This window comes from Triturus cristatus, chromosome 7, assembly GCF_964204655.1.
Source record: "Triturus cristatus chromosome 7, aTriCri1.1, whole genome shotgun sequence".
In the NCBI taxonomy this organism is placed as follows: Eukaryota; Metazoa; Chordata; class Amphibia; order Caudata; family Salamandridae; genus Triturus; species Triturus cristatus.
Window position 1 is genome coordinate 212633641 of NC_140590.1, and position 17093 is coordinate 212650733.

At 47.8% G+C, this 17093-nt stretch overlaps 1 protein-coding gene across 3 annotated transcripts in view; it reads left to right on the forward strand.

Moving 5' to 3' along the window:
- The window catches only part of LOC146809243 (sialoadhesin-like), a 506671-nt gene that overhangs the window by 65216 nt on the left and 424362 nt on the right, over positions 1-17093 (forward strand). For all 3 annotated transcript variants that reach the window (XM_085616069.1, XM_085616068.1, XM_085616071.1), the window contains exon 2: positions 14638-14735. In XM_085616069.1, the coding sequence (XP_085472195.1) occupies positions 14638-14735 (98 nt within the window). The remainder of the gene's footprint in view (positions 1-14637; positions 14736-17093) is intronic.

The window sequence follows — 17093 nt, forward strand, 5'->3', positions numbered from 1 at the left end:
ATGCCAGAAGTGACAGTCACAAAAAAGGTGCACAGTCAAAGCTAGTGGAGACAGCACTCACCTGCTCTCCTGGTCCCCCATACATGCTGGGGTACTGTGGGAAGATGACATCAAGCAAAGCCTCATTCTCCTCCTGCGTGAAAGGCTGGACCCTTTCCACAGACCTTGACATGGTGCCAGAGGAAGCACAGGCAGCAGCAGTGGTGTCGACTGAAAGGTTGTGCAGGCAAGTGCCCACTCATGGGATTTTCCTGACTTATATCTGCCTTGCTGGGTCCTTTCATTTACAGGAGTACAGAGTGATTGGTCAGACTCATTTGCATCCTACGTTTCCTCCAATCCCTTTAAACATCCACCAGTGACCGCATTTGCATCGTTCAAATTAGCAGCATCATGTCAAGTCAACAACCACTTTGCAACAATGTAATTTTGTGGCCAACTAACTTCTCAAGGCCACCTGATGGAAAAAATTGAACAGAAAACTCGGTATGCATGACAACCAGCATGCATTTATAGCCTAAAACTTGTCCCTTATGTGTCCCCTATGTAAATTTCAAATCCCCACACAGGTACGGTGCGTTTCACACGTACACGTAGGTACTGGGAGTACACGTACGTGTACTACCTCAGTACACATATGTGTACAACTAGTGCATACACGTACGTGTACTACCTCAGTACACGTATGTGTACTCCCAGTGCCGACACGTATGTGAACTGAGGTATTACACGTACGTGTACTACCAGTGCCTACAACAGTACGTGTACACGTACGTGTAGTACCAGTGCCTACAACAGTACGTGTACATGTACGTGTAGGCACTGGTAGTACACGTACGTGTACTACCTCAGTTCACGTACGTGTAGGCACTGGGACTACACGTATGTGTACTGAGGTAGTACACGTACGTGTACGCACTAGTTGAACACGAATGTCACAGTAAGCATAATGCAAGTGAGGAGTGCACACATGAACTACATCATGCTCTGCATGGGAGACATAAGCCATCCCCCCCCCCCCGGGACCCACTCTAAACGACATTGCATTTCTGTCACACCTGGACACAATGCCAGAAGTGACAGTCACAAAAAAGGTGCACAGTCAAAGCTAGTGGAGACAGCACTCACCTGCTCTCCTGGTCCCCCATACATGCTGGGGTACTGTGGGAAGATGACATCAAGCAAAGCCTCATTCTCCTCCTGCGTGAAAGGCTGGACCCTTTCCACAGACCTTGACATGGTGCCAGAGGAAGCACAGGCAGCAGCAGTGGTGTCGACTGAAAGGTTGTGCAGGCAAGTGCCCACTCATGGGATTTTCCTGACTTATATCTGCCTTGCTGGGTCCTTTCATTTACAGGAGTACAGAGTGATTGGTCAGACTCATTTGCATCCTACGTTTCCTCCAATCCCTTTAAACATCCACCAGTGACCGCATTTGCATCGTTCAAATTAGCAGCATCATGTCAAGTCAACAACCACTTTGCAACAATGTAATTTTGTGGCCAACTAACTTCTCAAGGCCACCTGATGGAAAAAATTGAACAGAAAACTCGGTATGCATGACAACCAGCATGCATTTATAGCCTAAAACTTGTCCCTTATGTGTCCCCTATGTAAATTTCAAATCCCCACACAGGTACGGTGCGTTTCACACGTACACGTAGGTACTGGGAGTACACGTACGTGTACTACCTCAGTACACATATGTGTACAACTAGTGCATACACGTACGTGTACTACCTCAGTACACGTATGTGTACTCCCAGTGCCGACACGTATGTGAACTGAGGTATTACACGTACGTGTACTACCAGTGCCTACAACAGTACGTGTACACGTACGTGTAGTCCCAGTGCCTACAACAGTACGTGTACATGTACGTGTAGGCACTGGTAGTACACGTACGTGTACTACCTCAGTTCACGTACGTGTAGGCACTGGGACTACACGTATGTGTACTGAGGTAGTACACGTACGTGTACGCACTAGTTGAACACGAATGTCACAGTAAGCATAATGCAAGTGAGGAGTGCACACATGAACTACATCATGCTCTGCATGGGAGACATAAGCCATCCCCCCCCCCCCCGGGACCCACTCTAAACGACATTGCATTTCTGTCACACCTGGACACAATGCCAGAAGTGACAGTCACAAAAAAGGTGCACAGTCAAAGCTAGTGGAGACAGCACTCACCTGCTCTCCTGGTCCCCCATACAGGCTGGTGTACTGTGAGAGGATGACATCAAGCAAAGCCTCATTCTCCTCCTGTGTGAAAGGCTGGGCCCTTTCCACAGACCTTGACATGGTGCCAGAGGAAGCACAGGCAGCAGCAGTGGTGTCGACTGAAAGCTTGTGCAGGCAAGTGCCCTCTCATGGGTTTTTCCTGACTTATATCTGCCTTGCTGGGTCCTTTCATTTACAGGAGTACAGAGTGATTGATCAGACTCATTTCCATCCTACGTTTCCTCCAATCCCTTTAAACATCCACCAGTGACAGCATTTGCATGGTTCAAATTAGCAGCATCATGTCAAGTCAACAACCACTTTGCAACAATGTAATTTTGTGGCCAACTAACTTTTCAAGGCCTACTGAGGGAAAAATTGAACAGAAAACTCGTTATCCATGACAACCAGCATGCATTTATGGCCTAAAACTTGACCCTTATGTGTTCCCTATGTAAATTTCAAATCCCCACACAGGTGCGGTGCGTTTCACACGTACACGTAGGCACTGGGACTACACGTACGTGTACTACCTCAGTACACGTACGTGTACTCCCAGTGCCGACACGTATGTGAACTGAGGTATTACATGTACGTATACTACCAGTGCCTACAACAGTACGTGTACACGTACGTGTACTACCAGTGCCTACAACAGTACGTGTAGGCACTGGCAGTACACGTACGTGTACTACCTCAGTTCACGTACATGTAGGCACTGGGAGTACACGTATGTGTACTGAGGTAGTACACGTACGTGTATGCACTAGTTGTAAACGAATGTCACAGTAAGCATAATGCAAGTGAGGAGTGCACACATGAACTACATCATGCTCTGCATGGGAGACATAAGCCATTCCCCCCCCTGGTACCCACTCTAAACAACATTGCATGTCTGTCACACCTGGACACAATGCCAGAAGTGACAGTCACAAAAAAGGTGCACAGTCAAAGCTAGTGGAGACAGCACTCAACTGCTCTCCTGGTCCCCCATACAGGCTGGGGTACTGTGGGAGGATGACATCAAGCAAAGCCTCATTCTCCTCCTGTGTGAAAGGCTGGGCCCTTTCCACAGACCTTGACATGGTGCCAGAGGAAGCACAGGCAGTAGCAGTGGTGTCGACTGAAAGGTTGTGCAGGCAAGTGCCCTCTCATGGGTTTTGCCTGACTTATATCTGCCTTGCTGGGTCCTTTCATTTACAGGAGTACAGAGTGATTGGTCAGACTCATTTGCATCCTACGTTTCCTCCAATCCCTTTAAACATCCACGAGTGACAGCATTTGCATGGTTCAAATTAGCAGCATCATGTCAAGTCAACAACCACTTTGCAACAATGTAATTTTGTGGCCAACTAACTTTTCAAGGCCACCTGATGGAAAAAATTCAACAGAAAACTCGGTATCCATGACAACCAGCATGCATTTATGGCCTAAAACTTGTCCCTTATGTGTGCCCTATGTAAATTTCAAATCCCCACACAGGTACGGTGCATTTCACACGTACACGTAGGCACTGGGAGTACACGTACGTGTACTACCCTACCTCAGTGCATGTATGTGTACAACTAGTGCGTACACGTACGTGTACTACCAGTGCCGACACGTATGTGAACTGAGGTATTACATGTATGTGTACTACCAGTGCCTACAACAGTACGTGTACACGTACGTGTACTACCAGTGCCTACAGCAGTACGTGTACACGTACGTGTAGGCACTGGTAGTACACATACGTGTACTACCTCAGTTCACGTACGTGTAGGCACTGGGAGTACACGTACGTGTACTGAGGTAGTACACGTACGTGTACTCCAGTGCCTACACGTACGTGTACTACCTCAGTTCTCGTACGTGTAGGCACTGGGAGTACGCGTACCTGTACTACCAGTGCCTACACATACGTGTACACGTACTGTTGGAGGCACTGGTAGTACATGTACGTGTACTACCTCAGTACACGTACGTGTAGGCACTGGGAGTACCCGTACAGCACTGGGAGTACACGTACGTGTACTACCAGTGCCTACACGTACGTGTACTACCTCAGTTCACGTACGTGTAGGCACTGGGAGTACACGTACGTGTGCTACCTGTGCCTACACATACGTGTACACATACTGTTGGAGGCACTGCCTGCACACCAGTGCCTACGCGTACGTGTACTGAGGTAGTACACGTACATGTACTGCCAGTGCCTACACGTACGTGTACTACCTCCGTTCATGTACGTGTAGGCACTGGTGTACTACCAATGCCTACACGTACATGAACTGAGGTAGTACACGTACGTGTACTGCCAGTGCCTACACGTATGTGTACTACCTCCGTTCACGTACGTGTAGGCACTGGCAGTACACGTACGTGTACTACCAGTGCCTACAACAGTACATGCACACGTACGTGTAGGCAATGGTAGTACACGTACGTGTACTACCTCAGTTCACGTACATATACAACTAGTGACTACACATACGTGTACTGAGGTAGTACACATATGTGTACACACTAGTTGTACACGTACGTGTACTAAGGCAGTACATGTACGTGTGTACGTCCTGTAACACGCGTGCTCCTACAGCAACGCTACTATAGTGATACGGACCGTACACACACCCTCAGAGCGTGTGTACGGTGCGTTTCACACGCTTACACTGGTGATAGGGGGCGCACACGAAATCCATGGAGGTCTCAGACTCGCACAAGGCTGTACATCAAGTCATTGTCATTAATGTCCTTCATGTGCAGGGCCTAGGTGTGTCAGGCAGTGATCTTGCACATGTCTCCTCATGTTTGAGCACAACAGATGTGTGATGACCTGTGTACACACGTCATGTGTGATGTGGCACTATGTGGCACACTTCCCCTTCACACTTTGCCCATGTGTGCATGTAGTCCAAACGTGTCAAGCACAGCATCACTGGTATGGCACAGTCACCAACACCCGCAACTGTCGCCTGATGCCAGGGACAGGGACACTAATAACTGACATTGAACGACCAGCATGCCACGATGTGACTATGTCATGTGTGTGTCATGTGTTCCCATGAACTGGCAGTTGGCGTCCCGTCAACTGCATCTGCTGTTGCTGCATCCAACATGTGACGGTGTGTAGATGGGCATGACACACACCAGCACACACCATGCCACATGTGGAATCCGACGTAACATGTGTCTGTATGCATTGAACATGGGATGTTGATATGAGGACATATCTGCGTTGTCCCAATGTCTGTGTTTTCAGTTTTCCCGTGTACCCCTTCATCGCAATGTGTGTGATCTGTACATTTGACCTTCCATGTGACCTGTGCATCTAGCTTGCTGTCAGCTGTCTGTATGAGATGACATCCTTCAAATGCAGATATGTGGATGTATGTCACTCCGGTGATGTCTATGGCTGTTCACTTACACTGGCCCACAGCTCGTTTCAGGGCATGTCATGTAGACTTGCCAATCAACAGTTGTATCTGGCTTTTCGTAGGAGTATCACCTGGCTGGCATACGTGTCCTGGATGTATTGGACAAACCAGACTCTGTATTAAGCAGATGTGTAGTAGCAGTTGAGCATGTGCTCACTTCATTGACATTGATGTTGTTATGTTCTCAATCTTCGTTATTCATTCCAATTTTCTGCAGGGCACCGCCTCTCCCCCGACCAATGCCAGACTTGGCTGCCATGAGGGAACGTGACTGCATAACACGTTACCGATTCTCTCAACAGTTGATTGAGGACTTGACCGCCAGGCTGGCACCACACCTCCAACCGCGACACAGGTATCCTACAGCGCTGACCCCCAAGATGAAGGTGATGGCAGCCCTACATTTTTTTGCCACCGGTATGTTCCAATTCACCATAGCTGATGTCGGTGGCATGTCTCAGACGATGTTCAGCCATGTCCTGCGTGATGTTTTAGAAGCCATGTTGGAGCACATGGATGAATTCATCCATTTTCCGACTCCTGAGCAGTTGACAGGTGTCAAGGGTGATTTCTATGCCCTGGGAGGGATGCCCCATGTAATTGGGTCCATTGATGGGACACATGTGGCTTTGGTACCACCACAGGCACAGGAGGTAGCCTATCGCAACCGTAAACATTACCACTCTATTAATGCCCTTGTGGTGTGTCTTGCTAACATGCTGATTTCCCATGTCTGTGCACGTTTTCCAGGGTCAGCACACGATGCCTACATCATGAGGCATAGCAGGGTGCCAGAAATGATGCTGCGGCTGCACAACGAACGAGCATGTCTTGTTGGTGGGTATACTCTGTTTGTCATGTGTGTTGCGGTATCTTTGTATCTTACGGCATCTCCGGACCCACTTCTTCTCATGATGTTTCCATGTAGGGGACTCTGGCTATCCCAACATGCCATGGCTGATGACGCCTCTCCGCAACCCAAGATCAGCTGCAGATCACCGTTATAATAATGCACACGGGCAGACCAGGCGAGTGATTGAGAGGACATTTGGCCTCCTAAAGAGCCGATTCCGGTGCCTTCACAAGACAGACGTGTCCCTCCCATATGCACCGGCAAAGGTCTGCAACATCTTCCTCGTGTGCTGCATGCTGCACAACATGGCAGTGGAGAAGGCAGTGCCACTCATCCTGGATCCGGATGAGCTGGAACATCCACCCCGTGGAGGATGAAGGGCTTGGTCATGAGGCAAGTGAGGAGGAGGAGGAGGAGGAGGAGGAGGACATCCGGAGTCAGCTCATACGCAACTTCTTCTCATGATGGTGAGTCACTGGGTCTCAGTGTGCACGCTTAGAGCCTTGTGTGGCAGGTGTTGCAATGTGCGTGTCCAGCTGATTGTATGCTAAGTGACTTAGAGGTGTGTTCTGATGTGTCACTCGATTGATGATGTAATTCCACACATGTTAGCAGAGACACAAAATTTTAAATTGGCATGGTGACAACATTATTCATGTAGAGTAAATGACCATGCATGCGGATAACAATATTTTCGCTGTCTCCTTGTGTGTCTGTCATCCCCAGGGTCTTGCGCATGTTGTCTGCTCGTGTCATCGTTGGCCTCCTGATATTCCTCATGAGTATTGCAACGTGTGCTGAATCAGCGTTTCATGCACGGACATGTTGAAAAGACATTTTGGGTAAGGATTGCAGCAAGGCATTTTGGTGGTGTTACGTGTTTTGAATGTGTGGGGACTGCTCCTGTGCATGTTGTGTTACCATGCATACATGTCTTCTGACCATGGGGCACATAACATGTAGCATGACTCCCATGAATTGATAGTCACCCTTCGTGACAGTCATCTGTAATGGTTTGTGTATTCTGAGGAAGGCACCAATGTGTGTAAAACTTCACTCATGCTATGAGTTCACAAGAAATGAGATGCACACCAAATATACTCTGTAGTTTTCATCAATTTCAGCGTTTTGGCGTGCAAAACTTTCTACGCGCTCGTCTCGTTGCGCTGCAACAATAACTACTTCGAAGAGGGACCCTGTTACGGTTCCACAAAGCTGCACAGCCGTGTAATGGATTAAATCCAATGAACCAATTTTATTTCCTTTTCCTTTATTTTTACGTTTTACTCCTTTCACTTTCACCATTCTTTTTTCTTAGTTCAATTCATTCTATTCAATGTATTACTTTCCGAGTTCCAAAAAGCACTCAGAAGCATAGGATTCATTCCATGTCATGATTTATTCACAATAGTCCAATGCGTTCTCCCTTCGTCAGGGACATCTAAAAGTATAAACAAATACATGTCTTTAAGCGCTTTATGCCAGTATTACTTAACAATATGCTATTACATCACAAGTTACATTTATCAATCATCCACGTGCCACCAATCATTAACATTTATTACACTTTTATTAGATACATTCAAAAACCGTTCGATGTTCGCTTCTGTTTAATAGCTGTAATGGTGCACCCTTAGTTCACCCCCTGACTACCTTAAAGAGAAATCCCAATTAATCCCACCTCTATTGCAGTCATGTATTTAAATCTTTAAACTTACCATGACATGTAGACAAATCATATTACTTGAAAGAGCATTTCCTTTCGGCTACCCTCATGTAAACCGGTAATCGTTTTTCCATTTTCCTAGCATGCCGTAGCAGGCATCTTTATTGTTCCACCAAGCTGACTCCCAACTTTCTCATCCTTATATTTGTATGTGTTCCCGCCCTTCACAATGACCAACAGGTGATACTTTAAAAGAACCTCAATTTCTCTAACACGCTCAATAGGAATACCTCATTGAGTGTGTTAGAGAAATTGAGGCCAGGTGCTCCTCAGCCTCACCAAAGACGCAGCCATTGCCAGTTCCAACATTCAAGATGGCATGAGGTCCATGGATGAATGGCTGAACATCAGCCACCTGAGGCTGGACTTGTACAGGACTGAGGTAATCATCTGAGGATTGTCCCCTTACAGCTGGCTCCACTCCTTGTGTCCCACCTGCAGGGGCCCTACTCAAGCACCCAGTGGGCACGCACACAAGATGGTGTGCATCATGGATTTGTCACTCACATTTGCCATGCAAATCACCAGAATCTGTACCTCATGCTGCAACACCCTCTGCATGATGCACATGATCCTCAGATAGATCCACTCCAAGGAAAGACAGACCATCCCTTAGGTCCACGACATCAGCCGTGTCAACTACTGCCCCGCCCTCTACGGAGCAAGTACATCCAAACTCACGGGAAACTTGTCCACATCCAGGGTGCATCTGCACAACTCAGCTTCAACATCCCTCACCCCATCAACATCACCGTTCACCTGAGATAGCTGCAAGGGATCACTGTGTGCTGCAGGATGACCTTCACACTCCTCACACACACTCAGGAGGCAATCAACAACCCCATATCCCAAAAGCAACCTTGTACGTCTGTCATCCAAGACCCCGTTGGCCCAACTATATGCATCCAAACTTGGCCTGGACAACATTCTTCACATCCACAACACTCCAGCATGAAGGAGATGTTTCTCACGCCTGGATAAACATACCTGGGACTCCCTCCCCGGAAACCTCCACATGAGCCATGACCTCTAGGCCTTCATCATCCTCTTCCTGATTAGTGTGTCCACACAGTATTTCAAGCACCCCCTCAGCAGCTTGAGGCCATCACGGGTGAGTATTGGGATCCCAGGCTGTATCGGATGATACATTGGAACCATGTGTGTCCTGTACCGGACTCAGATCCCAGGGTATGGATGGCTGGAGTTAGTTCAACACTCAGGCATAGTTTGACATTTACACACACGTATGTTGTGGACTAATGCAGAATGACAGCAACATCTCATGACAAATAAATAGTTTTATTGTCGGTGGGGTGCGTGTTTTTGTAGAAAAAATAAGGGGCTCTACCGGGTGCATAGAATCCAAAGTTCACAGGGGTGATGGGATCCTTGGCATTTGAAGTCATCAGAGTCCAGACCACAGTGTTGGTCATCATTGGTTAGACTGTGACCAGCAACTCCATGTGGCAGAGAATGTCAGTGAATGATGTGCTGCTGTTGCGCATGAAGGCTAGGTACCAGGCCAGGTGACCTGGGAGATGTGGATGGTCCGCTGCCTCTCACGGTCTTTTCCGTGGACAACCCACCTTCCTCCGGAGACCCTCAGATGCAGGCCTTGTCGATGTTTGGGAGGCTCCGTCGCATGAATCTTCCTCCTCCTCCTCCCTCCCTGTGGCTGGTGCTGGTCTGCACCTGGTGTCACAGGGAGGGTTGCCCGTGTTGTCGGCGATCCGATGGAGTGAATGGCTCATGTCCCTTTGCACCGCCAGGAGCTCAGCCAGTCTTGCCTCCATCCATCCTTGGTGTTGTTGTTGACTGGCGTGTTGCTCGGCCTGCTGATTCTTTATGTCTGTGAGGGGCGCCACTACCTGACTGATGGCCCTGGTGTCAAGCCGGTATGCCTCCATGATGTTGCGTACGTGTGACATACCGGTCCCTTCAGCTGTCTGGTCAGGTTCTCGCCTCCGCCTGCCTCCACTCCCACCACCCCTGCCCACACGAGCCTGGCCTGCCGTTGTGGGCACATCGGGACTATGGGACCCCTGAGGGATGGCAGTGTCGGTGTTGGTTGCCTCCTCCTGGGTGCCCGGCAAACCTTGTCCATCCAGGTCAGACTGGCTCAGTTGTTCAGTGTGGGCAGGGCTCCTGGGTGTCTCCTGGGATGTGGCAGTAATGGGGGTGGTGGTTGGCACAGATGTACCTGAAGGAGGTGCTGCAGGGGCTTGGAAACCAGAGGGGCCAGGTGGGTTGGGGTCATCCGCGGAGTGTTGTGAGGTGTCGCTGCCGGTGGGATCAGGTTCCTCCCAAGCCTGGGACTGTGGTACTTCTCCCCCATTGTTGGGGGGCGATCCGTGACGTTGCCCTGTGTGTGAGACAGAGACAATGTTAATGCTGTTTAATGCAACATCCATGTTTCATACATAGTCTAGTTGCCACAGTTCCTCCAGGTAGTTGTATGTGCCTAGCATTCACATCAATGTTCACTTGTGGATGGGTATGTTGCAGGGGACTGATTGAAATGGTCTCCAGGGTGTTTGACATGTCGAATTTGGGCTTGGATGCTTTTTTTGCTGTGTCTTGATCTTGTTGTGTCACATGTCCATTGTAAGAGTGGGTGACTCCATTGGCTGCCCCAGAGGTGTGTGCTTGTGTAAGGGGTGAGTGATCATCCCTCAGCCCGACGCTGTTCTACATCCACATGGCCCCCCTCACACAAGTGGCCCGCCACCACAACCTCTAAAACATCTCCTATGCCGATGACACCCAGCTCATCCTCTCCCTCACCAAGGACCCTCACACCGCCAAAACCAACATCCACGAGGGTCGGAGGGCCATCGCCGACTGGATGCGGAGCGGCCATCTGAAACCGAACTCAGACAAGACGGAGGTCCTCATCCTGGGACCCACACCCTCAGCCTGGAACGACTCCTGGTGGCCGATCGCTCTTGGGACATCACTGACACCCACCAAACACGCACGCAACCTAGGATTGATCCTCGCATCCTCCCTCTCCATGTCCAAGCAGGTCAACGCCGTCTCCTCCTCCTGCTACGACACCCTACGCACGCTCCGCCGGATCTGCTGACAGTGACACAGGCCCTCGTCAGCAGCTGACTGGACTACGCCAATGCACTCTACGCAGGACTCCCATCCAAACACCAACAGCGGATACAACGCTTCAGAAACGCCTCCGCACAACTGATCATCAACGCCCCCCACCACAGCCACATCTCCCCCTCCTGAGTGACCTGCACTGGCTCCACATCGACAAGAGGATCCCCTTTAAGCTCCTCACCCACGCACACAAGGCACTCCACACCAAAGGACAAGCCTACCTGCACATCAGACTCAGCTTCGACACCCCCACCCACCAGCTCCGCTCCGGCATCCTCGCCCTCGCAGCTGTCCCCCGCATCCAACGTACGGCCGCCTGCAGCAGATCCTTCTCCTACCTCGCCGCAAAGACCTGGAACACCCTCCCAACCCACCTACGACTGACCCAAGACCTACTTGCCTTCAGAAGACTCCTCAAGACCTGGCTCTTTGAGCAGTGGTGGACCCCCCCCCTCAGCACCTTGAGACCCTGACAGGTAAGTAGCACGCCTTACAAGTACCCTGATCGATTGTTGATTGATTGACGGTGCCTGCTGGTGGGTGTGGTGTGATTTGGCAGTGGGTCTCCCAGGTGATGTATCTGTCCCCCATGATGCATGCTGCCATGTCAGTGAGTGTGAGTTCCTGTCCTAGATATCTGAGCTTGTTGTGTTTGTGTTCGAGTTTGCAGTTGTCACAGGAGGGCCTTGTGATGCCTACAGCAGGGCCAAGTGTCAGCTACCTTGTCAGTACTTTGCCAGTCCCTGTGCATTGCGCATGGTGCATGGGTATGTATATGGGCTGAGGGCAATGGTGTCTGTTTCTGAGTTGTATAATATGTTTAGTGATCCCCACACTCCCAGCATCCCGGACATCTTGTCTTGGGTTTGTGGTTTGTGTAGGCTGGGACATGGCATGGCCTTGCTTTGTGAATGGAGCATACTCATGTTAGTGGCATGAGCGTTGTTTTTGAGTGTGGTTGTGTCCGGTGAGGGCTTGGGGGTAGGTGAGTGCATTTGTTGTAGTTTGGGTGTGGATGCCATTCCCCCCATATTACGTAAGTTGTTTGTGTACTCACCAGGCTCTCGAACTCCTTCGACTCCGTGTACTCCCACCGGCGGAAGCAGGGCCATCACCTTCTCCTCCCAGGGATGGTAATGTACCCGTCTGCGGGGCAGCCCACCTCCTGTGATGTTACTCTGGGCGTAGTCCTCGTTCATTTTGCGCTTGACTGCCCTCCACAGATCGTACCACCTGGCTTGGCATTCATTCCTGGTACTTCTGATGGGCGCAACAGCATTCACCCGATCGACGATCTTCTGCCACAGGCGTGTTTTTTCTGCTATGCTGGTCTGTCTGACCAATGTTCCAAAGAGCTGTGGCTCGACTCTGATGACTTCGTTGACAAGGATGTCCAGCTCCTCCCTTGTGAACTTTGGATTCTTGTCTGTGGGCATGGTGTGGGGTGTGGGTGTGGATGGTTGTGGGTGTGTTGGTGTGAATGTGTAGGTGTGTGTGTATGTGTAGAGGGGGTATGTGCGAAGGAGGTTGTGTGAAGGTGTGTAAGTTAAGGTGTATGGGTGCAGTTGTTTGTGTGTGATGTCTGTCAGCAGTGGGCCTGTTGCAAAGGCTCATGGTTTGTGAGTGTGGGCCCTTTTTATTGGTCCATTTGTGGGTGTGGCTGGGTTTGAACTTTTGGTGGGTGTGTTATAAGAGGTGGTTGTGAGTTTGGGCCTCTGTTTGCCTGTTTGGATGTGCCAGGTCAGTCTTTTGGATGTTTTTTGTCCTGTAGACGTGTTTTGTGGTGTTGTGCGAGTCGAATTGACGGTCCTTGTGCTGTTTTACAGTGTCCTGGTTCAGTACGAGTCGTTTTCGCATATGTAATGTGCGTACATACGCTATGTTGTTGTACAGTGATCACATATGCAATGGTGTTGTACGATTCGTACATACGTGATGCTGGGGTACGGTGTTGGGGTACGGTGCGTCTGAGTATGGGGCTGGGGTGGGGGGTATGGGGCATACATACGCGGGTGCTGGGGGGTACTGCACGTACATACGTGGGTGCTGGGGTACGGCGCGTACATACGCGGGTGCTGGGGTGGGGGTATGGCGCGAACATGCGCGGGTGCTGGGTTGGGGGGTACAGCGCGTACATACGCGGGTGCTGGGGTACAGCGTGTACATATGCAGGTGCTGGGGTGGGGGGTACGGTGCGGACATGCGCGGTTGGGGTGGAGGGGGCCATACGACTCGTACCCTGGGCCCAAGTGTACCCGGGGTAGGGGTCATACAAAGTTCGCTCCGTACGGGACGTTTTCCATACGCTTGTGTATTCGGGACGCCGGTACGGATCGGACTTGTGGGCTCGGACTTCAGTTTTACGACTTGTACGTAAAACTGTCCGGGGACGTCTCGTAGACTTTTCCTGAAGTCATTCGTATGGATTTTTCACGTACGAATCGTACTTCGCCGTTTGTACGGGACTTGTATGATTCGTACGTAAAAAATAAGGATACGAGTCGGACGGTAAATTTTTTTAACGGATCGGAATCGCCACCTTGGTACACAGCCGTACCTAAATTGTGCATTAAGTGGGTATGATCGATTTGATTTAACCCGTTTTAGATTTGGATTTTTCCACCATGCAGTAAGCTTTCCTAAACTAAACGACTGGTCTCCAACACTAATTAGCTGCCCCTGCGATAACCAATTCCCGCAATCAACCATGCACGTGGTTTTATTTTGTAAATTTTATGCAACGCAAAGGAAAAGATGGATTTTACCTGTTTTAAGACTCTGGGCACTGAGACAATGCAGGCCTGCGTTCTTAGCCTTGCAATTTCTGGATAACGAATGTTTCACAAAGTCAATTGCTTCCTTCTTGAAAAGCATTATTAAACACAGGAAAGGCATGATTATACGAATATGCATGAGATATCAAAAGGATTTTGAAAAACACAGTGGGTACTAATCTATGTATTCTTTAGTAATTCGTTTTTTTTATGTACCGGGTATTCTTTCAACTATATAATCTTGATATTTTAACAGTTTTGCTTTTATGATTTTCTGTACAAAAAAGCTGGATTGATTGTGATTTGATTTTGAGTCCTGTGATGTCTAATTTGGAAACAGTATTCTCACACCATCTAATTGATGTATCCATACAAGTACTTTAATCATGAAATAAGAACATGCATTACTCATAAATAAAAACAAAATGTACATTGTATTGTCCTGCTCTTAATAAATGACTGTAATGAAAAAAGGTTTCATGGAGTGTATACTTATTCGTTCATAATTTACTGTTGTCTCTGTTGCAGCCCTTTCAAGTATAGTACCAGCGCTATTGAGGAGCTAGGCTTTAAGGAGTATTCCATGGCTCTTACAAGAAGGCTTTTTCTAACCATCCTGCTTCAAGGTAATGCAATTTTGTACTATAAATGACTTCCGCTTAAACATGTGTCCAATGTCTCCGCCAACATAAAATGTTTAGTTATTTTTTCAGGGGTATTTAATACTGTTGTTTCCCCTTTGTCACTGATTTAATTGTGACCTCTTATTTTATAATCACCTAGAACAGTAGTTCCCTTGTTATTCTTTAAATTGTATTTCTAGTTTAGGTACAAGGTACAATACATCTATTCAACTGAGAAAGAATATGATATTGAACTTTTTCATTCAATAAATCCTATATTTATTTCTAAAGAATAGTAGAATCACGAGAGACAACAGTGAAAAATTGCAACTGTGTTTACGTCAATATTGGGTGGTATAGACAGTTCCATCAATCCATCTTTACAGCAAAAACATTCAGCTTAGGGAGTTTTTTTGAGACACAGTTTTGAAATAAGCAATTAAAAAGTTGATGATGGCACAGTGTGCCTAGGGTGAATGATGTGAGGGAAACAGAAGATGATAGTGCCATAATTGTCCAAGTAGAATCTAATGTGAGCATGTGCAGTAAATGTCTGCTGGGTTTCTAAGGCTTGCATTGTGGATGTTCATGTAGATTTAGTCAAATGGGGTAGGTGTTAATGGTGCTTCTATCCCTATGTCTAAATATCTTCTGTTCGCATCAGGACGAAATGTTGTAAAAGAGCATTTAACTAGGAGTCCAGCTTAATCAACAAGAGCCTAATGACTCATGGGTTGGATACAAATGCACTATCTGATGAGTGGTCTCACGGCATAAGTGAAGTTTGTTTCAGATAGGAATATCAATTCATGTCTGTCACAAACTTCACTTGTGCAGTGAGGACCAATGCAATTATCCCCCTATGTACCTACATGCTATCTATCCATTTGCATGCTCGGTAAAATATTGTTCACACACTACTAGGGGCCTGATTCACAAAGGTAACTTACACATTTGTGTAAGTTTACAATTGTTTGCTATGCACAAAATACTTTACAAGTGCTATCTTTATGAGTGTTGAGTTTCCGCACATGAACAGACCTATCTTTTATGTGCAGAGGTTCTGCCCTGGAAAGGATACTACTCGTAAATCCCTTTGTGAATGGCAAACAATCACAAACTTATACGAAAGTGTAAGTTTACCTTTGTTAATCATGCCCTCAGTGCATATCCCTGCACTCCTCATTGCAGGTTTTGTCACATACATAGTCCATGAGCCATTTCACTTACATCTCAGTGACTGGCAAGAGTAGTTGTTCAGGCTCATCTCCTAGTTCACACTCTTAGTGGTGTTTAGTGTTTCATGAATCCTGTTCCTTTGGGTAACCCTTATATTTATTAGGGGATGGTCTCTTTCATGCTTTTACTTTCTCTAGCAGTTCTTTGCAAAAAAGTTTATTCCCTGTAGAATTACTAGTGTGTCTTCAGTTCTTTGCTAGGTATTCTGGTGTGCCCTTAGAGCCGTACTCATCGAAGCACCCTTAAGCTAAAATTATTTTGCATCCTATATGTATCTTCCCATCAAAAAAGGGGTGTTTCCAACTTTTTCGCATAATGTCCTTTCTCTAAGGTCAGTTCTAGAAGATATAGATTTCCACAATTTACCTATCAGAAGCAAGTCATAGAACATTTGACTAAAGCCAGTAATGTACATTTATGATACTCGGCCTGCATTCAACTCTCTACGCTGGCTCTCTAAGCTTCCAGAAGTAGTTGCATGTGTGTGCAGAGTGTGTGTGCCAGTTAGTAAGATGGTTTCCATGTCCAAAGTAACTCATTAACTGAGACGCACGAGTAAGGCCAACAAAGACTGTGGGGTATATTTACAAGCCCCTATCACCACAGGAATGTCACTTTTAATGACGTTCCTGTGGCGATAGAGGCTTCGCCCTATTTACAAGGTGGCATTAAGCCACTTAGCTTGGCTTAATGCCACCTTGTAAATAAGTCACCATTTCATGCTATACTTAGCGTGAATGGGATGGGCATTGGGTGTTGCGGTGGGCGTTCCGCCACAACATTCATTAATTGTTTTAGTTGCCCTCTATTTACAAGGGTGGCATAAGTAGGAGGCAGCGCCTTGAATGATTGTTTATGTGCAGGAAGCTGTCCCTTCCTGCACATAAACAATCATGAAAAAAATGACAATTTGCAACTTCTATGTGTGTTGCAAAGTGCAACACACATAGACGGTTCAAATGACCATTTGTGATTGATAATTTGCAGGAAGGGAAACATTCCTGTACATAAACAATCATTCCCTCAGCGCAGGTGCCCTTGCACTATGGTGCAAGGGCACCTGCGTTGGAGCAAGGCAGCTTAATTTGGCGCCAGCACTAGGGAAAACGCAGGGATGTGCCG